Source organism: Grammomys surdaster, unplaced genomic scaffold (assembly GCF_004785775.1).
Source record: "Grammomys surdaster isolate TR1022 unplaced genomic scaffold, NIH_TR_1.0 219, whole genome shotgun sequence".
NCBI lineage: Eukaryota > Metazoa > Chordata > Mammalia > Rodentia > Muridae > Grammomys > Grammomys surdaster.
In genome coordinates this window covers 2,146,600-2,171,875 of record NW_021604664.1, presented here as the reverse complement: position 1 = coordinate 2,171,875, position 25,276 = coordinate 2,146,600, and the positions used below count along the sequence as shown (strand labels likewise).

The 25,276-nt window shown below is 49.1% G+C and overlaps 1 protein-coding gene across 1 annotated transcript; it reads right to left on the bottom strand.

The window, feature by feature from the left end:
• On the bottom strand, positions 1–5,700 carry Entpd2 (ectonucleoside triphosphate diphosphohydrolase 2). The gene is made up of 9 exons (XM_028772884.1): positions 5,461–5,700; positions 3,989–4,106; positions 3,336–3,486; positions 3,025–3,184; positions 2,712–2,939; positions 1,955–2,209; positions 1,751–1,870; positions 612–746; positions 1–536 (listed from the first exon to the last, which is right to left on the bottom strand). The coding sequence occupies exons 1-9, from the start codon at positions 5,575–5,577 to the stop codon at positions 333–335; spliced, it is 1,488 nt and encodes a 495-aa protein (XP_028628717.1). The 5' UTR covers positions 5,578–5,700; the 3' UTR covers positions 1–332.
• Positions 5,701–25,276: the final 19,576 nt, after the last annotated feature.

The following is a 25,276-nucleotide window of genomic DNA, read 5'->3' as shown; positions in this document are numbered from 1 at the left end:
TGCTCTAGGAAAAATCTTTTATTACAAAATTTTTTACAAGTAGACATGGTGACTCCTAGCTTGTAAGCTCTGGTGCTTGCCTTTCTAAAGGCTCAGACAGAAAGTTCACAGGGCCCTGAAAATCAGAACAAAGGTCCCATTCCGAATAGACCTTATCCTAAGTCACAGGCTAAGAGACCTGACATCCCAGGAAGAGAGAGGACTAACTGAGAACTCGTGGCTGCCCACCTAATGTAGATAAGAAACACTGATTTCCAGGCTGCTTCAGAGTCAGAGATGGCCTCAGGGAAGAAGGCACAGCAGGGAGTTGGGAGAAGCTCCCAGCACACCCCCTAGAGGGCGCCTGGGGACTTGGCAGAGCGCACCTGGCGCAGGAGCAGGACCAGCGCAGCCAAGATCAGGACTGTGAAGAGCAGCAGGAGAGCGACCCAGGAGCTGAAGTGGGTGCCCTTACGTAGCCCCGGGAGGTCAGCGGGGATCAAGTTGGTCAAATTCAGCATGTAGCCCAGCGCCCAGCCGACAGCCGTGTCTGAGGCCTAAGAGGGGGCGTGGCATGGCATCAGCCTCCAAGAGTCTGAACCAAGAATCCTCTGACCCCTCCATTTACCCACCTTCTTTTGGAAGAGCACTCCGCTGAAAGAGCGGTCGTCGAAGTGGTAGCCACGGCTCAGTAGCTGATGTATGAACATGGCTACAGCACAGTAGTCAGCCAGGCGGGTCTGCTGCCCTGGCGCTCGGGCCTGAAGCTAAGAGCGAGACACCATTACTTTCAAGACCATGAGGAGCTATGGTCCAATGGGTACAGCAATCCTCCACCCCCTAACAGCTTAGGCCAAGAAAGGCATACACAGGAAATACACAGAAAGACCTAGTCCAAAATGCCCTTCCCAGGCAGACACTCCTCTGGGATAAACCTCGTGACTGCTGGAAGGCCTTGTGTTCTCCCCTCCCAACATCTGGATGGAGAGGACAGCAAGGATGGCCACTAGGAAATAGAAGATAGTAGCATCCTTGCGTTATAATCAAAGGGACAGAGGTCCAGGCTTAAGTGTTTCTCTCTGACCAACTGGCCCTACTTTTCTGAGACCTTCCTGGGTGCCTAAGACTAGAAGGACCTATTTCTTCAGGAGACATGGTAGCCACCTTATACTCCAGCAATCAGGGCTCTCTATTCCTCCTTACCTGGAACTACTGTTCAACCCATGTCCAGAGCCAGGAATCTGGCAATATCTTCAATTTCTCCTGGCATCCCCCAGCTCTGCTGAACCTCTCCTGAGTGTTCTCTCCTGAGTGTTCTCTCCTGGCCTCCCCCAGCCCTGATGAACCTCTCCTGAGTGTTCTCTTCTGGCATCCCCCAGCCCTGATGAACCTCTCCTGAGTGTTCTCTCCTGGCATCCCCCAGCCCTGATGAACCTCTCCTGAGTGTTCTCTTCTTACTAGTGGGACAGTCTTTCCCACACTTTGTCCTAAACAACTGCCTTTCTGTCCCTTTCTGCTTTGAGGTCCCTGTTGTCACAGAGCCTTTGCAATACCCATTCCACGTGTTTTCCAGGCCTTGATTGTAGGATCAGGCTCCAAGGAGACCACTGAAATTCTAGCTTACTCAGCCCCAAGCTCCCCACATTAGCCTGGCTGCTTCTTCAGTCTATGGCAGGCAGCATTCTGAAATGACTGAGTCTCTTTATACCGAGGTCAACTGAAGGGGAAGCTTCCCGCCCAGCCATGGAGAATATGAAAACAAGCCTCTCACCTCAGCCCAGGTCTGGTTGCAGGTGGTCTCTGTAGCTTCCTCCAGCTGCTTCAGGGTTCTCACAGGCAGCCCCATCACTGTCTTCAGGAAGTCCACAGTATAGTAGAAAGCAGAAAAGGCCTGGGGAGAAAGGAGTCTGCAGTCATCCTATCACTACATGCTTAGGGCCTCCCACCTCCACATCCATCTACCCACCAGACTCACTATGAAGTTCCCAGCCACAGGAGGCTGGAAGACCCCATTGAAGGAGCACTGGGAAAAGGGGCAGGAGGAGACATTGAAGAGCCCAGAGACGAGGTCACGACAGAGGGCGACGTTGCTGGCCCCTGACAGGCTGACAATGGCACTGCTGTTGAAGGTCTGGGGACGCTGACCCATAGTGCATGGTGACTGGTAGACTTCCTGGAGCAGCACTTGAGTGGAGTAGCCCTTCGGCCAGCAGGGGTGGAATCGATGGCTCTAGGAAGTTAGCCAGAGTACAGACAGAATTCCTCACTCTAGCTACTGACTTCCACCCCAGCCCAGAGAAGCAGCATGATGAACTGCTCATAAATCCAACATGGGCAATATCACTTTTGTGTTCATGAATCACCATGGCAACTCTTACCTGCTAGACAAACAGCAAACCTGTTAGCCAGGCATTCAAGGTTCTGAGATGATTCCCTGGCTCTCCTTATTCTAAGCTCCCATTCCTGACACTATACCACCGAGTTCCTCCCCACCTGTCTACAAGCTGAGGCACACCTAGCTGAAGAAACTGGGTGTTGGTTGAGGCTGAAGGCAGACGTCATCATGGAGCCAGCGACCCACTGTGGGTCTCACTGCTGTGCATAGCCTCTCTTAAGGCCCCTGAGGTCAGTGTGAGCTGCTCTTTGGCTATGCTCTGTTGCCTTTTGTCCCTTCTCCCTCTCTTCCTCCAGAAGTTGTTAGTGTGGTATTATGGTTGAGTCTGGATACACACCTGGAGGGCACTGGCCAGAAGCCTCTGGAGAACCTGGTCTCGGCCATAGCAGAGGAAGCTATGGGTATAGACACGGTAATGCTGCCCATAGAGCCGCAAATGGACCTCATTGTCTGGATCTTCAGATGGACTGGTGGTCTCAAAGGTGATCTGTGTTGAGGCACCCCCAAGGTCCATGGCCCCCAGTGTTCCCTTCCTTGGTCGTATCCACCGGCCTACCCAGCCATACTGTGAAGAATATAGGTTGGATTAAGACTGTGAGCAAGCAAGGATGGCAGGATCCCAGGTTCCTTGGGCCAGCTGCAGGGCCCACCTTGATGAAGTTCTCCAGCAGGTAGTTGGCAGTCACCCAGCCAAACACCCCTTCATCCTGTCCCGAGAGGATGCGAGCACCGCGGAAGTCAAAGGGGTACTGTGTGAGCGTCTGTGTCACTGCCTCAAGCACCCTGGCTGTGGCCTCTGGGCTGGTCAGGCTGTGGAATGGGGGAGGGGGACTCTGATGGAGCTCATCCCCAGATGCCCTCTGCCGGGCTTGCCCTCCTGAGAGCTTGCCCAGGGAGGGGAGTTCTAGTCTGCTGAAGGGCTGTGCAGGCCCCTGGGCCAAGTCAGGGTATAGGTACTCACTTGAGTAGGCGCATGCCTGCTGTAGCTCCCAGGTAGAGTGGTGTGCTGGCATATCTGTCTTTGGGCACATCCCGAAGTGCCTGTTCAAGACATTCGACCAGACTCTGGCCTGCTCTAGAAGGGTCATTTGCGTAGCTGGAGATGCCACCACCTAGAGGGAACAAGGAGCTGGGTCCAAGCTTGGTGGATGGTTTCCAGCATCCGTTATTGAAGCTGCTTGAACACACCTTCCCAACTTAATCCCAGAGACACCCAAACTGGAGACAAAGGGTCATGTGTCACCCAGAGTCTCTGATGCTGCCGCCTGCCTAGTAGCTGTGGGCACAGGTGCCAGGAGAAAGACTTGGGCATTGTCAGCCTAGCCTAGCCTCCATAGAACCTGCTGGGATACACCCTCAGATCCCCAGAGGCCCACCTGCCTCATCTATCGTGCAGAGACTGGTCTTGGGCCATTAAACCCCAGGGCTTCCACCTGCTCCTTAGGGCTTCAGGTCCAGAACATAAAATACCCACAGCCCCTCCCAGGTCCTGAGAACCCAGCCTCTCCGTTTGAACTCCTGCCCTGAATGAGCCCCACCTAGCAGCAAGCAGAGGAGAATAACCGTTTGGGCCTGTTCAGCTAAGACTGAACAGGAACCCGAGACCATACTCACCTTGAACATCACAAGAGCTGTGCTGGCCCACGATGCCGGTGTCATTTTCCTTGTCCGCTGGCCACTTGTAGACAAACATGGATGTGTGTGAAGAGCCAGCATCCAGAACAATGCCATACTGTGGGTGGACATGGAAAGTCAGCCTGAGGGATGTGGGGGCTCCTTCCCCACTCCAGGTCCCCATTCCCACCAGCTATGCACCAAATCACACACCGAAGCTCAAGCTCATCCAAGGGCATTCACAGTGATACAGATTGAATGGAAGGAGACTGACCAGGACTTCCTGCTGTGACCCCTCTCACTCCCACAACTGCCTGAGGATGGCACTGACAGGCACCAGAAAGTAGACTTCCTGGCAACAGCAACTGAGGGGCTGTGACTAGGACAGAGGGTCCCATCTGAAACTTTGCTCTGTTCAGGAGAAGCAAAGCCAATGGCTACTCTTCCTTCTGTCCCGACTCTGCCTATATCTGCTAGAACCGTAGCCTAACTACAGGATGTGGAAGTAAGCGCCACTGGGAAAGAACGTGACTGTGGCTGAACTGGCTGAACGTAGAAGGTTTCCAATCCATGCCCCTGCTTGGGCCTAAAAGCCAGGAACAGGGAGAGGCAGGTTTTGCAGAGCGGAGAAGGGCATTGGATGGGCCTTCTTTGTAGCTCCAAGGGGCTGTGCTCCAGCTGAAGAAGCCTGGCTGGACACCAACCTGGGGTATGTGCCAGTTCCAGCCTGGGAAAGGGCTGCTCCAGTCCTCCCGCACAGCAGAGAACTCCTCCAGAGCCAGGCAGATACAATGATGCAACTCCCACACCCCACAGTTCATCCTGCATGGCTACAGAGCTCTCTCCCTTCCATTCTAGGTGTCTGAGGCTGGGATGTCTAGTCCCCACACAAACTCAGAAAAAGACCAACAAATGGTTAAAGGCTTCAGCCTCTAGCCTGAGGCGGCTGAGGATTGGTGATGGAGACCCCTTTAGAACCAGCTAGCTTCCTTTGCCTTCTTCCAAGTGTCATCGTTCAGACCTTGGTCTGAGAGGGGTTGGAGATCCCTAGTGTGTGTTGTCCCTTATCTGGAGCTGAGTCTAGAACCAATGCCCTTCTCTAACGGCGCGCTCGAGGTGCTGCCCGGAAATGGCGCTGGACTTGGGGCGGAGGTTCTTGCCACAGCCCGGGGAGATGGGAACAGCATGAAAGGAGCGGGAAGACAGCTCCTCTGCCGCTCCCGCAGCTCCGTCGCGAAGCCGCAACAGGGGAATTCCCACAAACTTTGCCTCCAGTGCCTCGGGGCTCCGGAAGCGTCGCTGTCACCCCGCGGACGCAGTAAAACGAAGTGCAGAATCTAGGACCCGGCCGGAGGCGCAGTTCCGCGCTGGTGTGAGAGCGCAGGGCGTTCTGGCGCGCACCTACAGTCCCCGACAGGCACCCCCTAACCCCAGGGCCAGCTGCTTCCCAGCGCCGCAGTGAGCGCGTGCACCTTGAGGGCGGGCGGCTCCCGGACGTCTTGGGTAGGGACGCACAGTAGCAGGAGGCCGGCGAGGCCCACGGCAGCCAGCAGCAGAGGTGGCACCAGAGACACCAACTTTCCAGCCATGAGAACGCGCGGGAGAACACAGCGGGGACCCCGGACAGCAGGCAGCGGGGAGGCCCCGGTGGCCCGGGCCCCAGAGTTAGGCGCAGGGGCGGGGCTGAACAGGCCACGCCCACATGAAGGCCCTCCCACCGCGGGACCTGCCCAAAGTCCGCCCTGCCTCTTGCGAAGACTCAGGTGAGTGAAGCCGTGTGGGTGACTCAGCCGCACCACCCCTCCTCGCACAGGTTCTTGGCTGGGTTGCCCCACAGCTATCAGTCACGTTCTTCCTTCCTGTCCACCCAGCATAGGGAGTTCCCAGCTCTGTCATGGGGAGTCGTGAGAGAAGGATACCCGGTGTTGGGATTTGGCTAGGCTGATTCCTAGGCAGCCTTGCTTGGAAAATGCTGCGCCCTGGGAGCCAAATTTGTTTCTGGCCAGGGAAAGACAAGCCGACACAATTTTGTCGACATAATTAAATTTCAACTACTGGGTCTTGGGTCAAGGCCAGAAGGGCACAGGGGTTCAGCATCTGCTTGTGAAGCCAACAGGAGCTACTGTGACGACTTCCTAGACTAATGAGTACCCAGTGTCTCCTAACTGAAAAGGGCAAGAATGATCTGCCATCATACAAGCCCAAATGGGAAACTGAGGGCAGATGAGGCTGTCTGTCTCTGAATTTTATCTCAGGGCTTTGACCACTCCTGCTGCTCTCTTTGCCTAGGAGACAAACACAGAGACCTAAACTGAAGAGGCTTCAGGGAACAGTGGACACCTTACACAGGTCTCATCCTACAGGAAAAGTATTCCAAAGCAAGCTTGCATCCTGGTCAGCAAGAAGTTCCTGGACACTGGCAGGGGATTGGGAAAGTGCTGGCTCTGGCCTCCCCCTCCCCCTCCTCTTGACCCACTAAGCTAGACCAACCAGGCACACAGACAGGACTTCCTGGCCAGCAGCCATGCCACTTCATGCCCTTACAACATGGGAATTCCAGCAACACAAAGAATCCCATCCATGGGGCAACAGGAAGCCATGTGGTGAGACCACCAGGGAGCAGGGCTGCCTCTGCCGAAGAACGGCCTTTGCTGCAGGCATCGGGGCGATGCCTTGGCTGCTGGACAGGCACGGACAATAGAGCTGGAGTTGCTGCCCTGGCTGAGGGTCTGGTGTTTCAAGCCCAGCAAAGGATTCTTTCTTCTAGCTCAGGACCCCAGAGGGGAGGAACCCTGGAGGTGGCTCAATCTCTTCAAAGCCCAGCTTGTGAGGCTCCAGAAGGGAATCTCTGGGTGTGGTCAGCATTGGATACGAGGCTCCAGTTTCCTGCTAGCTCTTCCATCCCATGCTCCCCCCAAGTTCTTTTGTCCATTCCTGATAGGCCAGGAGAGGCAGAGGCACCAAAGGCCAGGAAAGGAGGGGACACTGTATAAAATGGCTGTCATCATGGGGAGCTACAACCCAGTCAGCACCCCTATTCCAAGTCCAACAGGGCTTCCTGATGGGCAACTGGGGACCTGAAAAGATGAGACAGAGGTGGGGCAAGACCTCTGACCCCTGTCCTGGGAGACACTCATGGCCAAGGCCCCAGATTAGCCTGCCAAGAAGGATGGGAGGCTGAGAGCTGGGAACAGCTAGGACAGAGGCTGGAGGCAGCCAGGGCTAAAGGAGGGGCAGTGACTTCAGTTCCTGGGTGGGGTGGGCTCCAGATGTGTTGTGTGTGTGGTTTGGCTCTGGTTCAAGCAGAGGAATGTAGAAGCCTAGAGCCAGAACCTCCACCCCTCCCCTCACCCTGCTTGGGGCTTCCTGCTAGAACTGTATGACCTTAGCTGCCCTGCCTCAGTTTTCTGTGTTCAGAAGCTGAAATCCCTTCAGTGGAGAAGGTCCCCAGCAAGACTCCACACCCCTCCCTCCCTCCCCTCTTTCCTTCCTTCTGCCCCCACCCCCCTCTCTCTCTCTCTCTCTCTCTCTCTCTCTCTCTCTCTCTCTCTCTCTCTTTCTCTCTCTCTCTTTTTCTCTCTCTCTTCCTTTCTTCCTTCCTCCCTCTCTTCCTTCTTCCTGCTCTTCCTTCTTTTAAAATTTGCTTTTAGAGAGCTAAAGGTTTGGCACAAAGGTTAATGGCACACACTGCTTTAGCAGAAGATTCAAGTTCAATTCCCAGTATCTATATTAGATGGCTCACAACCTCCTGTAACTCCAGTTTGGGGGCGGTGGAATCTAAAGTCTCCGGGCTTCTTGGGCATCTGCATACACCTGCACAGCCCCAACCCCTATCCCTGCCGCCACCAACACACACACACACACACACACACACACACACTACACATATTAAAACTTTAAAAAATTGAATAGAATAAGAATTTCTCAGGGTTGGAGAGATGGCTCAGCAGTTAAGAGCACTGACTGCTGTGTCAGAGGTCCTGAGTTCAATTCCCAGCAACCACATGGTGGCTCACAGCCATCTGTAATGGGATCTGATGCCCTCTTCTGGTGTGTCTGAAGAGAGCAATGGTGTACTCATATACATAAAATAAATAAATAAACCTTTAAGAAAAAAAGAATTTTTCCTACTGTCTTCATTTTATGTGTATGGGTATTCTGCCTGCACATATGTTTGTGTGCCATGTGCATGTCTGATGCCCATGAAGGTCAGAGGAGAGCATCAGGTTCCCGGAACTGGATTATAGACAGCTTTGAACTATATGGGTGCTGAGAATGAAGCCTGGGTCCTCTGGGAGAGCACTCAGGGCTCTCAACACCGGAGCATCTCTCCAGCCCCTAAAATAAATCCTCTTGTTGTTGTTGTCTTTCTTTGATTTTGTTTTGTTTATTTTTTCAAGACAGAATTTCTCTGTATAGACCAGGCTGGCCTTGAACTCACAGACCAGCCTGCCCCTGGCTCCCGAGTACTAGGATTAAAGGTGTGCACCACCAATGCCTAGGTTAATAAACACATTTTTTTAAAAAAAACAAACTATGTTTATGTATATGGGTGTTATATGTATATGGACAGGAAGATCTCCTAGAACGGAAGCTAGAGACCATGGTGAGCTGCCATTCGGTTGCCAGGAAGTAAGTTTGTGCCCTCTGCAAGTGCCTCTAACCATTGACCTTTCCCATGCTCTCTCCACCATTAAAAAATATTTTTGGCCGGGCGGTGGTGGCGCACGCCTTTAATCCCAGCACTTGGGAGGCAGAGGCAGGCAGATTTCTGAGTTCGAGGCCAGCCTGGTCTACAGAGTGAGTTCCAAGACAGCCAGGGCTACACAGAGAAACCTTGTCTCGAAAAAAACAACAAAAAAAATTTTGGTGTATATGAGTTGTATATTTATGAGTGAGAAAATGTGTGCACACTGATTAGTCTAAGCTACTTGGCCAGCAAGCTCCAGGAAGTACCCTGTCTCTGCCTCCTCAGTGCTGGGATTACAAACACAGGCAACTGCACCTTCTTTGTTGTTGCTTTACAGGGGCTGCTTTGTTCTGTTTTACAGGGGCTGGTGATCACATACAGCCCCATGTTTCTGGTAAGCACTGAACAGACTGAGCTATCTCCCTAGCCTAAGGACTTTTTTCTTTATGAATTCATTCAGACATTCAGCAAATACTGGGTCCCAGTGCAAGCCAAAGATAGGTTCTAGGTGTACACAGTGAGCAAGGCATGATCTTGCATTCATGTGGGTGTGTGTGTATGAAGGGGACATGTCCATATCCTACTTGTTCTGAAGAGAGCAGGCTTCACATAGGTTCAGGGAGTAGGGGAAAAAGGCTGTATTGTGAAATGCGGCCAGTGTGTAAGTTGTTGTGTAGAAGTGCCCCCATGTTAGACCTCCCCACCCCTGGTGACCTTGTGGGCAGTATCCTTCCCTCAGATGTTGACCTGTCCCTCACTTTTCTTCTTTACTGAATACTGATGTATCTCTAAATAATAGTGAATGTATGGTTTTTCTGATTTTCTCCCCCTGCCTTTTTTTTTTTTTGAGGCGAGAACACTGTTTCTCTATGTAGCCCTGGCTGTCCTGGGTCTTGCTCTGTAAACCAGGCTGGCATCTACTTCACAGAAATCCACCATCCTATGCCTTCTGAGTGCTGGGATGAAAGGCAGCAAGACTAACAGGGTAGTGGTAGCCCATGCCTTCAGTCCCAGCATGAATTCCCAACCACAATGGGATGGACTCTCCCACCAGCAATTAGCCTTGCCTGTCTATAGCTACAACTAATGGAGGCATAGTCTCTGTGGGCTCCTCCTCTCAGAAGGCTAACTTATGTCAAACCGACATACCACTAGCCAGCACAGCCTTGTCCTGAAGAGGGCTTCTTTCACTCACATTGTGGTTTTGAGAGTAAGCCCTGTGGATGTTGAAGGTGTCAGTACATGTCTCAGTGTTAACTTTCTGTCCTGTGAGTATTCAAAATGGACAATGGGCTTGGAGCTGTTGTCTGGACAGTATCTTGAGAACAGGATTGCTGGCTACAGCACAGGTCTGTGTCAAACATCACTAAATGCAGAGTTTTGCTTCACGACAGTCACAGTCCACTGGCAGGCCTGAGCGTAGCTGACTGCTTCGCACACTCTGACTGCAAGCCCACACTTGGCTTGAGTAGTCACTAGATTTTAGAGAAGTACTGGGGCTTTTTAAATCCTCTCTTCTGTGAGGCTTCAATCTTCTTTTTAGGAATGGTTTGTTCTGGCCTTCCTAACTTGCAGGCTCTGGCCATGTGGCCTGGGTACCAAGTGCTTGATTGGCAAGTTACTGAAGCTCCCAGGGTATCTGCACTGTGTTCCAGGCTTGCTCGGTTGGACTCATGTCTAAGTACAGTGAGCTCATGGGATATTCCCTAAAGGCCTGTGGTTGGCTGATAGCAAGCCTCCATCCATCTGGATAATGCTTATGTGGAGGATGTGAGGGAACGGCTCTAACTCATGTTTTCCTGTGTGCAGAACTGAGTATCCCAGCATCACTGTCACCCCGGGCCTGTGTGTATTGAGTGCTCTGTCTCCATCCCCCATTTCTGCCTGAGTCCATCTCAAACATGGCATCTACTTTGGGGTCTCCAGGACTCTTCCACTCACCCCCTGGAATCCATCCCCAGTGCTTTAGGACAGGTCTTGACTTGAGGGAAGATGCTCCCTCTCCCTACTTCCTTTTTTGGTTTGTATTTTTTTACATGATTGGTTACTTTGGTTTGAGACAGGGCCTCATCATGTAGCCAAGACTAACCTCAAACTCACAATCTTACTTCACCCTCTTGGGTAATTAGAATTACAAGTGAGACCCTACTATGTTCTACTTTTTTAGAAAGATTGTGAGATCTTTCTAGCAGCTGGAGAGATGGTTAGGAGAGTGTACTGCTCATCCAGCCGGTCAGAGGTCCCATCATCCATGTTGGGGGGCTTACAGCCAGCTGTCTCTCCAACTCTGGAGAGTCTGATATCCCCTATGGCCTCTGAAGGAACACCCCTTACACACACAAACCCAAACACAGACACATAGACAAACATAAATAAAAATAAAAAAATTAAATTCTAAATTAAAAAAAAAACCTCCTCTAAAGCCTTATTATAGGAGCTAGAGAGATAGCTCAGTAGTTAAAAACACATACTGGCTGGGGAGTGGTGCACACCCTTAATCCCAGCACTCAGGAGTCAGAGGCAGGTGGACACCTGTGAGTTCAAAGCCAGCCTGGTCTACAGAGTGAGTTCCAGGACATCCAGGGCTACATAGACAAACCCTGCCTCAAAACAAACAAACAAACAAACAAAAACAATCCCCAAGTCCATGTATGTATGGCTCTTGCAGGGGGCCGTGTTCAGTTCCCACAGCCCACATGGTGGCTCCCATTACCTGTAACTCTAGTTCCAGGAACCTGACACCCTCTTCTGACCTCTGCAGACTTCTGCACACACTGTTCACATATGTGCACTCAGCAGCACACACAGAACACATAAGAAAAAATAATTAAAAACCTATGCATTTTTCTTAGACTTACCACTGGTACATTGATTTGATGTTATAGTTTTAAATTTCTCAAGATTTTTTTCTACTGTTTGTAGAAATTCAGGTGACTCTAATTTTTTTTTGTTTGTTTTTCGAGACAGGGTTTCTCTGTGTAGCCCTGGCTGTCCTGGAACTCACTCTGTAGACCAGGCTAGCCTCGAACTCTCAAATTCAGAAATCTGCCTGCCTCTGCCTCCCAAGTGCTGGGATTAAAGGCGTGCGGCACCACCGCCCGGCAACTTTAAATTTTTAAATGTTATAATTATTTGTATGTGTGTGTGAAGTCAGAGAACAGCTTTCTGGAGCTGGCTCTGTCCTTGTGCTATGGCATAGAGGAATAGAAGCCAGGTCATCAGGCTTGGACAGTATCTACTCATGAGTCGTCTCACTGGCCCAACTCTCAGTTATTTTTTCAACACATTAATTTTATTTCACACTATGTGGTACATCTAAGGAGCACATCATTGAAATGGCTTCCAAATCACAGCCACTTTGATGTTTGTGATGGTTTGAATATGCTTGGGCCAGGGAGTGGCACTGTTTGGAGGTGTGGCCTTGTTGGAGTAGGTGTGTCACTGTGGGTATGGGCTTTAAGACCTTCATCCTAGCTGCCTGGGAGCCAATATTCTGCTAGCAGCTTTCAGATGAAGATATAGAACTCTCAGTTCCTCCTGTACCATGCCTGCCTGGATGTTGCCATGTTCCCACCTTGATAATGGACTGAACCTCTGAACCTGTAAGCCAGCCCCAATTAAATGTTGTCCTTATAACAGTTGCCTTGGTAATGGCATCTGTTCAGCAGTAAAACTCTAAGGTAATGTTCAAACACATGCTAAAAGTGTTCTCGGTTAAAGTATGAAAGATTTTAGGTCCTTAACATTCTTAGCATATTGAATTGGTCTCAGCATAATTTTCTTCAGTTAGATGAGGTTTTTGTTTTTGTTTGTTGAGACAGGGTTTCTCTGTGTAGTTCTGGCTGTCCTAGAATTCTCTGTAGACCAGGCTGGCCTCAAAGTCAGAGATCTGCCTGCCTATCCTTCCCGAGTTGTCCAGGCCAGCTGGACAATCAAATGGGACCCTTAGACCCTGTGGAGAGGACTGAGATGCATGAGAAAATAAAAAGGCACAGCAAGTCAAGAAGTCTGATCATGCTGGCAAAGATTTTATTGTTCACACAGGTTATATACTCTGAAAACAGGATATGGGGAGGGGTAGAAAAGAGAGCTTTGCAGGTAGAAGAAGCTAGCTGCAGCTATGGGGTCTAACTAGGTTATACCTGTTGTTCTCACAAAGCCTTGCCATTACCAGGGGTTCTAAAAACATCTATCTAGCAGAATGTTGGCTAAATCTAAAGATCCGGAGGAAGGGTTACTGAGGTGGGTTGCTATGAGGCGTTGTTTGAAGTTCTGAGAACTGACAAGTGAATCATGGAAGGTAAGCAGAAAGAAGAACAGTAGATAGGAGAGCCAAGGGTGAGTGTTTGCCAAGAGTAAGACCTTGCCATGGCTTCCCACATCTCCCCCTTCCCTGTATAATAGAGCACTGGAAGCATGGAGGGGGAAGTAGAGGCCTGATCCCCTCTGAGTTTTGAGTGTTGCGCTGAAGGGCTAAGCATTCCTTGGTTGGGGAGGCCAAGCCCCAGCCTCCTGGGCACTTTTTCAGTGGGACTGGAAGAGTGATCTACTCCAACCCATATGCAATCAGGCATGCTTCTCAGGATCCCATCTTTGAGCGCAGAGAAAGCAGTGTCCCTGCAGTACTTTGTCTCACACCCTCCAGCATCCCCCTTTACAGAGGAGGATCAATGGTATCAGTGGCACCTTTAGGACGTCCCACAAAGGCAGCCGCTCTAGGGAATTTTGGGGGTTTTGAACTTTGAAGCACCGTGTCGGGGCTGGTGGTTGACAACTTCTGGAGTGGGTTCATCATCAGAGTCCAATTTTAGGTAATGGACCTGGAGTGGTTTGGCCGCCAGGTTATCTACCTGGATCTTTGTGAGAACAGTAAGGCAAGAGAAGGCCCAGGGGCCAAAAGAAACAGCAAGAGAAGGCCAACAAGAAGTCTAAGATAGAAGGGAGCAAGGTAGAAAGCCAAGGTGATGTAGAGAACCAATTCTTCTTTTACTGCCCCTGATTTATCTGCAAAGAAGTAGCACTCTTCCTTTAAAGCAGTGCAGAGTCCTTCCTGTTGGAGGATCAAGAGACCTAGGCCTCGTCTATTCTGGAGGAAACTTCAGCTAAAGAGGAGAGTGACTCAGTAAGGGCTTCGGTGCTCTGCTGTAGCTCTCCAACATCTTGATCAGCGGTGACACTAAACTCAGAGTAGTAGTGGTTGGAGAGGACTAGGGAGGAAATTCCAGTCCCAGCGCCCACCACCCCCAGCCCCAAGATGACAGCAACGGTCACTGAAATGATGGGCTCTGGCTTTTGTCGGAGGAGAACTTCATTGTGTCTTGAGGATGAGGTCCAGGAAAGGCACTCCTCTTGGTTCTGTAAGTGGAAAAAGTCATCTGAGGAGTAATAGGCTACCCGGGGGAGAACCTGCACATAAGATCTTTTGACGCCTTAAAGGTGGTAAGACGTATGCATGGAGTGAGTCCAGAGGAGCAGGGCCACCACGTATCCTCAAGAGGGATAAGGTAAAAGTCGCCTGTAAAGTTAAAAGAGGTTTGAGTCTGATTATAATGCAAGCAAAGGTAGGATGCAGCTTGTTTCCGGGAGGGATAATGCAGGTACCAGATCCTGAGACCATCTCCAAAGAAAATCTTTTAAAGGAGAAATGTTGCCAATGGCAGTAACTATGTTCTGTGGAGGGAGTAAAATTATTATGGGGGATAGCAATTCCTTCATAGAAAGGAGGGGAAGAATGACAGCAAAACCAGCACCCTTGCGTGAGCTCTGGGTGAGAAGCACTGATGGCAGCAAACGTCTGTTCTACCAGGGAAAGGACAAGGTGTGAAGACGAATGACGAGAAACTGTTGTTAACAAGGCAGTTGACTCTGGCACAGCATGATCCTGTGAAGGAGAAGCGGGAGGAGGAGAAGCAGGAGGAAGAGGAGGAGGGCTGGAAGGTAGGGCAGGTTGCTGAGGGACCAAAAACTGGATTAGGTCCTATGGCGACAGAGAAAGTTTTATGTGGGATTTCTTTGAGGAGTTTGCTGCGAAGGGATGATGGATTTTAGTCAATGGTGGTGTCGGTTTGACGGGCGAGCCGGTCGGAAACACAACCACCATCAACGGCAGGATCATTCTTGGGGGGAGCATTTTCTGTGGAAGAAGCACAAAGGGGAGAACATCCTCAACAGGGGCTTGAGGCTCCTGGCTGGGAGGTGTGGTCCTTTGGCTCGGCCCAGGCAGTGGCCATGAATTCTCCAACCTGGTGTCCTATTCAGATTGAACCCGGGGTGGCCGGCTCCGGAGGCGCCATTGAGCCCGGGCCTTGACAGGAAGGGTGCTCTCCAAGGTCACTCCGAGCGTGGACTTTGACCACAGCTGCTCAGACAGTGTACCTGACACTCAACCTGACACTCAACTTTGGACCCTCGAAACAGTGCATCACTGGCAGTGCCTCCCAACCTGCAACAATTCATGGGCACCCAGCGCAGCAAACACACAATCGTAGCATATAAGGGTGCCATCTACGTGTTTGGTGGAGACAATGGAAAGACAATGCTCAATGATCTCCGTGTGAAGTATTTTCCGTGTGAAGGACTGCTCCTGGTGCAGACAGTAGGGGAGGGGAGGAATGGCCAAGCTTAGTGAGCGTGGCTTTAAGAGTCTGATGGGCTTTTTCCACAATACCTTGACCTTGTGGGTTATAGGGGATACCAGTGATGTGTTTAATGCCAAGTGTGGCGCAGAAGGTTTTAAAGCTAGATCCTGTGTAGCCAGGGCCATTATCTGTTTTTATGATCTTAGGTCGACCCATGACTGCTAAACAATTTATAACATGAGAAATAGCATGTTTGGAGGCCTCTCCAGCAAGGCGGGGGGGCATAAATGAAGCCACTGTAGGTGTCAATAGATACATGAACATACTTGGGCTTACCAAAATTAGGTATGTGTGTCACATCCATTTGCCATAGGTCATTTGAGAGCAGGCCTGTGGGATTAACCCCCTAATGTGCGACTGGGTGAAAAGAAATACAAGCCTGGCAGGTCTTAACGATAGCTCCAGCCTGTGCACGGGTGATCTTAAAGAGTAGGCGAAGAGAATGTGCATTGAGGTGATAGAGGAAGTGAGCCTGTCTTGCAAGCTCAAGAGGATCAGGGTGAGAGGCGAGGTAAATATGGTGTCTGGTCGCCAGATCAGCAAGGGTATTTCCCTCAGAAAGTGGTCCAGGGAGGCCGGAATGAGCACGAAGGTGGCCAACAAAGAAGGGGAGTGCGCGAGAGTGAATCAGGGTCTGTATAAATATTTCTGTAGAAATGTAGCAAGCTGTTCTGCTGCTCCGGTCCATGGGTCAGGGAGCAAGAGAGAGAGTGGGGACAGGGATGCAAAGAATGGAGACAAGACGAAGTCTGCCTGCTGGAGACGGAGTCTGAGTCTGTCTGCTCTCTGTCAAGTCTGTCTAGTCGAAGTCTGTCTGGAGACGAAGTCTGTCTGCTCTGACTAGTCTGTCTGCTCTCTGCCTCTGACTCTCCGTCGAGTCTGTCTAGCTCTGACTCTGGGTTGGCCCTGGCCTCTCCTTTTATTTCTCTCCTGAGTCAATCAAGTGCTGGGATTAAAGGCGCGTGCTGCTACTGCCTGACCTTGACTGAAAGGATCAAGATAATTATCAGAGTGTGTTCAGCTGTTGAAAACAAGTCTCTTATCAGGGTATATGGCTCAAGATGGCTGCAAAGATAATAGCCGCTTTCGGCTCAGAGTCGGCTCCCAACATAGAAATAGGGGAGAAGCCCCTGAGGAAACTTTAATATAGGGAACAGTCTCAAGGAGAGGTAAGGAGTGGGCAACATAAGAACTATCTGTGTAAATGTCAAGAGCCTTATGGGGAAAAGCAAGAAAAACGTGAAATATGGCGTATAACTCAACGAGTTGGGCAGAAAAATAAGGGATCTGGAAGGTATGAGGGTCACTATCTACAACATAGGCAGCAACGCCATTGGCGGAGCCATCAGTAAAGACAAGGTGCGCCTGTTTTAGTGGCTCTACTGAGGTCTTTTTATGAAAAACGAAGGGATGGATACAAGAGAACTAGAGTAAGGGATCCTCGGGGTAATGATTATCCATAAAGCCCAAAAATTGAGCAAAAGCAATGCCCCAAGCATCCGAAGACTGGAAAAGCCAGTCAACCTGTTCAGCAGTGAGAGGAACAATGATAGAATCAGGGTCCGTAGCAAAGTACACACAGGAGAGTTTGTGTCCCCTGGAGACCAATTGGGCGACCAGGGAGGGATAGGTAGCAAGAACCTTGGCGGGGGTGGGGGGGAGAGGGGAGAGAGACCCAAAAAGGGAGGGACCCTATCTTGGAGAAGGGGATAACAGGGCTCTGCCAAAATGCTCCAAGGGGGGAGTGAGGAGTAGCACAAACAACAGAAAACACGGGGAGCTTATCATGAATTTGGGCAAAAGTCTGGGAATTCATGGCATTTTCTATTTTTTGAAGTGAGGAGCGGGCCTCGAGGATGAGCTCCCAAGGGGATAAAGGATGTGAACCTCCTTTGAGTAGGTCATAAGGAGGGAGCACAGCCGGGCGGTGGTGGCGCACGCCTTTAATCCCAGCACTTGGGAGGCAGAGGCAGTTGGATTTCTGAGTTCGAGGCCAGCCTGGTCTACAGAGTGAGTTCCAGGACAGCCAAGACTACACAGAGAAACCCTGTCTCAAAAAAAAAAACAAAACAATTAATCAATCAATCAATCAATAAGGAGCATTGTATCAGGGGAAATCTTAAGATAGGGACGTAAAAATTGAAGATTACCTAGAAGCCTTTGGAAGTCATGTAAGGTCTTGAAAGATGAGTCTAGGCAGGAATATCCCACCGGAGTGGAGCTCATATCCCACATAACTAAAGGGTTCAGAAAGCTGTATTTTTTTCTGGAGCCACCTTAAGCTTTGCTGTTGAAAGGGCACACTGTAATTGTTGGAAGCAAGGTAAAAGATGAGCTTGGCAGTCAGCTGCCAGGAGGATAGTGGAGGATACATACATCTGGCCAAGCATCTCTGACAGGTTGTATAACTTGTTCCACAAACTTTTGGGCCAATATGGGGGCTATTGGTCATCCCCTGGGGGAGGACAGACCAATGGTGGTAGCAGAGTGTGGGGCCCTGAAAATTAGGCTGTAGTAGGCTGAAAACATAATGAGCACAGTCATCAGGGTGCAAAGGAATGGTAAAAAAGCAATCTTTAAGGTAATAGACAGGGAGGAATAAGGGGTTGCCGTCCCCGTGTGCTGTAATGTACCTGGGGGGTGGAGGCAGGGATGAACCCAGTTGCCCCAGGACTCATCTGAGAGTTGGGGGCCGGAGGATGCCCCCTGATCAAGTTTTCCCACTCACGGAAAGGAAGTAGATTGCCCTGCAGGTCAGTGTGAGAATGACACTCATTAGCCCAATGACACCGGTGCTTACATTGGGGACAAACCATAGCGGGCTGTAAACAGTTAGTAAGAGGAGTGCCAGATGGAGAGGTGGATGGCAGGGGCCAAGGGGTCACAGCTGGTCTGGGATGAGGACACTCCCAAGCAAGGTGCCCAGGCTGGCCACAGTTGAAGCATGTCCTATTAGGCTGCCCTTGCATGCCCACCCTCTGGAGGGCCAGTCCTATCATGGCTGGAGCCTATCCCCAAACAAAGGCAGATGTAATCGGAAAGGGTACCCTTGCAATGATGTCTCAGGGCATCCTGACAAGCTGGGTTAGGATTTTCAAAGGCAAGTTGTTTAATAAAAGGACTATTGTCTTCCTGAGGCCTGAGGAGGCGGTGAGCTGTCTCCTCCAAGCAGCTAACAAAACTACTATAAGGTTCCTCAGGACCCTGTCTGATCTTAGTCAAAGCTCCCAGAACAGTATTCTTAGGTTTCCTCCAAGTTCCCACTGCCACTTGGCGAACCTGAGCCAAGAGACCAGGTGTATAACGTCTCTGGGCATGGGGGAGGGTTGTTAGAAAAACTTGATCAAGAGGAGAAGATGGATAGGGCAGCAGGGGATAGAAAAGGGAGAGAAATTGATTAGAGAGTGGCTCAGGATTTTGGGAAGTTGAAAGAGCCACTGTTTTCTCGAGAGGGGGCCAGTCCGGATTGTGATATCGAGCAGCCTCCTCATCAAGGGCGACTGCATCTCCCGATCAAGGGGTTCCTCTCCGCCTTCATCCTCAAGACCAATCAAAGAGGGATAAAGAGGAGTGGCTTTAATGGTTTTAGTGGGCAAAGTTGAAGGTGCCTTGAGAAATTTCTAAAAGCTGGGGACCCTTGGGACAGGAATTTCGAGAGGGTGGGCGCGAACAAGGGGATTCGGAGGGAAGGCTCGAACTCTGACGTAGGGCCCTCTCTCCCTCTTCAATGACGTTTTGAACATCAGGCCAATTATTGTGAGTCTTTAATAGGTCATGAATGAGATTCCAGTAACTGAAAGCTGTAACAGGGACCTTTTCTGGACCAAAGGTCTTATAATAATCTTGTAAACAATCACCAACTCTCTTCCACTTCTTCTGATTAATGGTTCCTTCTTGGGGGAACCAGGGACAAAGGTAAACCAAAAAAATCAAAAAATCCCTTTAAGTTTTTCCCTTTAACACTGGCTCCACAGGGGTCTCAAGGGAATCCTTAAGCCCTGAAATGAATAAATCTTGTTGAAAAATATTCTGACCCATGTCTATATAATGCACCACCTGATTACTCACCAAATGCCTGTCTCAGCGTTGGGGGAACTCCCAGAGTCCTGAATGCCGGCTCCGCTGCCACTCGAAGGTGAGGTGGTGGTCCGCTGGCGGGGCCTCAGAGCCCCATGCTGGGCGCCACTTGTCCAGGCCAGCTGGACAATCAAATGGGACCCTTAGACCCTGTGGAGAGGACTGAGATGCATGAGAAAATAAAAAGGCACAGCAAGTCAAGAAGTCTGATCATGCTGGCAAAGGTTTTATTGTTCACACAGGTTATATACTCTGAAAACAGGATATGGGGAGGGGCAGGAAAGAAAAGGGGCTTTGCAGGTGGAGGAAGTTAGCTGCAGCTGTGGGGTCTAACTAGGTTATACCTGTTGTTCTCACAAAGCCTTGCCATTACCAGGGGTTCTAAAAACATCTATCTAGCAGGATGTTGGCTAAATCTAAAGATCAGGAGGAAGGGTTACTGAGGTGAGTTGCTATGCGGCCTTGTTTGAAGTTCTGAGAACTGACAACTGAATCATGGAAGGTAAGCAGAAAGAAGAAGAGTAGGTAGGAGAGCCAAGGGTGAGTGTTAGCCGAGAGTAAGGCCTTGCCATGGCTTCCCACACCGAGGGCTGAGATTAAAGGCACTACCTGGCTTAGATGAGCTTTATAAGTTCAAAGCTTGGAAGAGTGAACAGGTTGTAGTGATATCAGTGTGTGTTCCAGAGGATGCTCACCATAGAGCCTCTTACCTGCTTCTGATCTACCCACAATGGCTTTGGGAACATCAGGTCATACTTAAAAAGGGCTTGGCACCATGGTAGTCACACACTCCATTCCTTTATCCTTAATTTCTTAGTCACTAATGTTTTCTATGCTCAGGAGTCCTTTTAGCAATAGTGCTTACAGCCAGGCATGGAGACACACACACCTGAGATTCTTGCACTCACTAGGCAGGTTGACTTAAATGGATTTTTTGATTTTTTTGAATTCTAGACTAGCCGGGCCCACATAGCAAGAGTCTGACTCAAAGGGTTGACAGCAAACTCATTTCCAGGTTCTCCATCAGGAACCTACCTTCTAACTGGTCGACAACAGCTTCTGGGTGGCCAGTCTTAGCTGTCTGTCTTCATTTGTAGCATTGTTGGAACAGCAGGAGAGTCCAAATTAGCAGCACAATGGTTTCCTCCCAGTTCTGGCTTGTCTGTCACTGAGATAGTCCACGGGTGCTCCCCCTGATGACAGCATCTCTTACACACGTCCTGCTTCCAGGACTCACCGTTGGCTCACGGTCACCCTAACACCCAGGATATTTGTTCCTGTGTCCTAGATCTGTGTCTGAGGGATGGCACTGAAGTTCCATGTGTATGTCTCCTAAGGGACAGGTTTGCAATGTAAGGAGCTTTGCTTTCCTCACTTCTTGTTTAATTGGCTCTAAAGGACCTTTCCTTACAGTCTCCATTTGGCCTCCCTAGAATTCAGCCACTGTGCGAAACACTTTCTTTTTTGCTTGTTTGTTTTGTCTTGTTTTTCAAGGCAGGGTTTCTCTGTGTAGCCCTGGCTGCCCTAGAATTTGTTCTGTAAATCTGGCCTTGAACTCAGAGAGATTTGCCTGAATCTGCCTTCTAAGTGCTGGAACTAAAGGCATGTGCCACCACTGCCTGACCCCTCCCTCCTTGATTTCTGAGAAAGTTTTTGAGATCACTTTTGGTGCCATAGAGAAGCCACCAATGTCACAAAGCATTCCAGTGGATTTTTAATCTAATTAATTTATCAACTAATTGACCACTAGAGGGCCTCAATTGATGCCCAGAATACTCTTAAATTTCTGGCTTCGACTGACCCTTTGGCCTCAGCTGAGGTCACACGTAGTAGTTTCCCAAAGCTAGACGTATTAACCATGATTGTGCCACCCTTGTTAGAGCTTTAGTTCTTCTGTTTTGTGGGTTTGACTGTTTTGTCTGCATGTATTTATGTGCACTGACTGTGTTCAGTCCCTTTGGAGATGAGAAGATGATATTAGAATCCCTGGAACTTGTTATGAGCCATCTTGTGGCTGGTAGGGTCCTAATGAGAGAACTTAGGGAATTGGGGGGGGGGGGGGTTTAAAGGGCAAGCTATGTACTTGGACCCACACCCTCTAAATAGAAGGGGTCTCAGAGCCTTAAAGATGCCCTGAGTTCCGACTGCTGGCACCATGTGAGGCCCCAGCACCCAGGACCTTCTTTGTTTCTATAGTTTTGCCTTTTGCACAATGGTGGAGAGAACCACTCAACACTCAGCCTGTTCAGGTCGTTTCTTGCACCTTGACGTATGTATTTGAATTTCCTCAGCATCATATCCTTAAATTATCTAATAGATCATTTATTTTTGCATTTACTCATTTGTTCCGTGCGTGAGTGAGTGCATGTGTGCCTGACTCAGAGCCAGCTTTCTGGAGTTGCTTCTCTCTGCCCACCATCATGTGAGCACCAGGCTCTGAGTCTGACTTTGTTTTCATGCATGTTTTCAGGCAGCAATGGATTTTCTTTGTCAATCATTAATGCAATTCATTGAAAAATATTAAAACAGCCTGTGTTCCTCATGATTAATCAAAGTTGAATGTCCAAATGAGTCCAGGATGGGGACACGTGGTTTTCTTTCTTTACAGAAGAAGAAATGTCCTGTTTGTTTTTATCAAGATTAGGCTAACTTCTTACAGTTACTTTCCGGATTAAGTGTGCTTAGTATTGGGGTCTCTACTGCTTGAATTTATGGTGTGAATGCCAGTAAACACATGTGCAGGCCTGGCACTCTCTTGGCATAATATTTTAAACTATTATTTACTATTATTTCAGTTTCTTTGGTGGTTATATGGCTAGATAGGTGTTCTATTTCTTCTTGAGCACTGACTTTGTATTTTCTTAGAAATTATCCACTTGAAAGGGATTTTTATTTGCCTGGTGCCTGAGATGGCCAGAGGGCATTTAGAGCCCTTGAGATTGGTGTTCTCTGGAAGTTGCTAGTGCTCTTAACTGCTGAGCCATCTTTCCAGGTCCCCTCTTTCATTTTTAAATGATCCCGTATTGACAGGTTCCAGAGATGTCCCCTCTTGGCCCTCCACAGCCTCACTGGTGTGGGCCTCTCAGGCAACTAGAGGACAAGTGTGACTAAGAGACTAAGGAACTTGTTTGTCACAAGTCATGACACTTTCGAGCACAGGTTTTATCACAGGACAGCCTTGTGCAAACATCACTGTCTCACTGTGACAGTCAACCACCCTGTGGCTGAAAGGCCTCTCTCACCAACCTTTCTAGCTAAGCCCAGGCCATCTCCCGCTCTTAACTACTGATCCCATGGACGGTCCTATTTGTGTCTACTCACGGTATTTCATGACTGTTCCATAAATGGAGTGAGGCATATAACATTAACCAGTACTGTGCTGGCTAGATTTAGGTCAACTAACTATAGCCATCTGAGACAAGGAAACTTCTATTGAGAAAATACCTTTGTTAAGATTAGGCTGTGGGCAACCAGGGAATGATGGTAAATGCCTTTAGTACCAGAAATCCAGAGTCAGAGGAGGCAGATCTCTGAATTTGAGGCTATCCTGGTCTACAGAGCAAGCTACAGGACAGCCAGGGCTATACACAAAAACCCAAAACAACAAAACAAAACACAAAACAAAACCCCCAACAACAACGAGAAATTCTTCAGAAAAACTGTGTGGAGGAAAATGTTTGTCAGAGGCTCACAAAGGTAGAAAGAGGCTACAAATCTAACCCCCACAGAGCAGGTCTACAGCTGGATGCATAATGTTGCAACCTTGAGTTCAAAGGCAATCTAGAAGCAAGACTTGCTCCTGTCTGGGTGTCTTATCTTTAAGACCATCGTTCTAACAGGTGACACTCACTCATGTGATAGAGGACAGTGTTCTTTACTTAGAGCCACTGATTTAAATATTAACTTGATATTAACATTAAAGCAGTATTTGACCAAATAACTGGATACCCTAATATAGTCAAGTTGACGCCATCATATATAGAATATGAAGTTTAGTGAGCTTATTTTTATTTAAATTACTAATTGTCATTATTTATTATTATTGTGTGTATATAATGGGGGACACGTGTGCCACAGTACCTTTGTGGAGGTCAGAGGACAGCTCTGTGAACTCAGTTCTCTTACACCTTTACACAGGTTCTGGGGCTGACACTAAAGCAGCTCGGTGTAAGACACAAGCAGAACTCAGGCCAGCAGGCTTGCACAGCAAAGCTTCACCTCAACCACTGAGCCAGATTTTAGTCTTTAAAGCAATTACCAAACTATTTTACATGGTGGCAGCTGGTTCTGGAACACTGAGGTTTTCTGGAAAGCTGTACCACATGCACAGCATTCCCCAAGAGAGATTCCAAGTCCAGAACTGTTATCTCCAGAGAATCGCTTCTTATTATTAGGTATGATTGGTAATATCTCTTGCCTAAAAACCTATTTGTTTGCCCAGCATGATGGTGGATGCCTGCAGTTCCCACACTGAGGAGGCCTAGAACTCAGCATTTTACTTAGCTTGACATCATGAACTTGCAGAGATCTGTTTGCTCCCGCCTGTGTGGAACTACAGTGTGCACCACTACGCCCACTCTGAATGCATTTTGTATGTTGAATGATTTTCCTCTTCCTCCCATCTTCATCGTCCTTTAGAAAGCATACACCGTGTAAATATTTGCCTAGTTATTTTAACAGACATACTTTGTGTAGCGAGTGTGACTGAGGAGAACAAGAGTGAGGCAGAGAAGCATCCAAACCCCAAAAATCTCATTTTGAGACCTGCAGGGTAAGGATTGATTCTTCCCTATTCTCGGCCTGCATGCCCCAGGGTATGTAGCATCATGACCTCAGACCTTCTGGAGGAAGTCAGTAGCCTCTTGGCTGAATCACAAGTTTAAACATCTGGAGTCCCCTTCATACAAATGAAGTGCTCCCAGCACCTCAGCCCCAGACAATAACATTCTCTCTCTCTCTCTCTCTGAAAACCCTGCTGTGACAGACTGTCCTCTAAGAGAGCTGTTACCTTCCATCTCACATCTGGCGAGATGTACCTTAACTGGCACGCCATCCTGCTTATAACAGCTTAAGCACCTGAAAGGACCTGTATCACTAGTCGTTCCTACTTGCCACGCCTTACTTGGCACTGTAGATGTCACATTAGTTTTATCTTGCATTTTCTCACAAGACAGCACTGCTGCTATATAGGCAGTGTTCAATCAGATGTCCCTATTTTAACTACTCCTGTGTGCAAGTTTTAATTGTATGCATACCTGTGAATAGAAGTACATGTTTATGTGTGTATGTGCACATGTGTACATGTGTACATGTACCTATGGAGGTCAGATTTACTCTAGATGTCTCATACTGACTTAGAACTTATCAATTAGGCTAGGCTAGCTTATCCGAGAGCCCCAAAGATGCTCCTGTCTCCGTCTTCCCAGCACTGGGATTACAAGCTCGCACCACCACTCCCAACTTTGTATGTGGGTGCTTGGGACTGAACTCAGGTCCTTGTAATGTGCAACATGCACTTTACCAACCGAGCCATCTCCTCGTCCTGTGTGCAGGTTTTCAAACATGTCCATACAGTATTAGATGCCTGGTAAGGGTGTAGCATGATTATTTCCTGTGCCTGGCCCTTTAAAGGTTCCCCAGTAGCTACTCAACTGACTCTTTGGGAATGCTTAGCTGTTAGTTCTGCTTGACCTTATGCCCTTTGGAGACTTCTGGGAACAGGAGAGAAAACAAAAATCAAACAAACAAAAAACAAACAAACAAAAAAAGTCAGCAGAGTCTGAGAGAGATTGACTAGGACAGGAGTAGGATTGGAGTAAGGTCCAGGAGACAGGGAAGGAGGGTCCAGGAGACAGGGGAGGAGGGTCCAGGAGACAGGGGAGG

What these genes read in the sequence shown, in the direction of transcription:
- Entpd2 (XM_028772884.1), bottom strand. Translation starts at nt 5,577, where the DNA reads ATGGCTGGAAAGTTGGTGTCTCTGGTGCCACCTCTGCTGCTGGCTGCC. An exon ending in GGGAGCCGCCCGCCCTCAAG is followed by an intron (nt 4,107 to 5,460) that starts GTGCACGCGCTC and finishes GTCCACCCACAG; the next exon opens with TATGGCATTGTTCTGGATGC. An exon ending in GAGTGCTCTTCCAAAAGAAG is followed by an intron (nt 537 to 611) that starts GTGGGTAAATGG and finishes GCCCCCTCTTAG; the next exon opens with GCCTCAGACACGGCTGTCGG.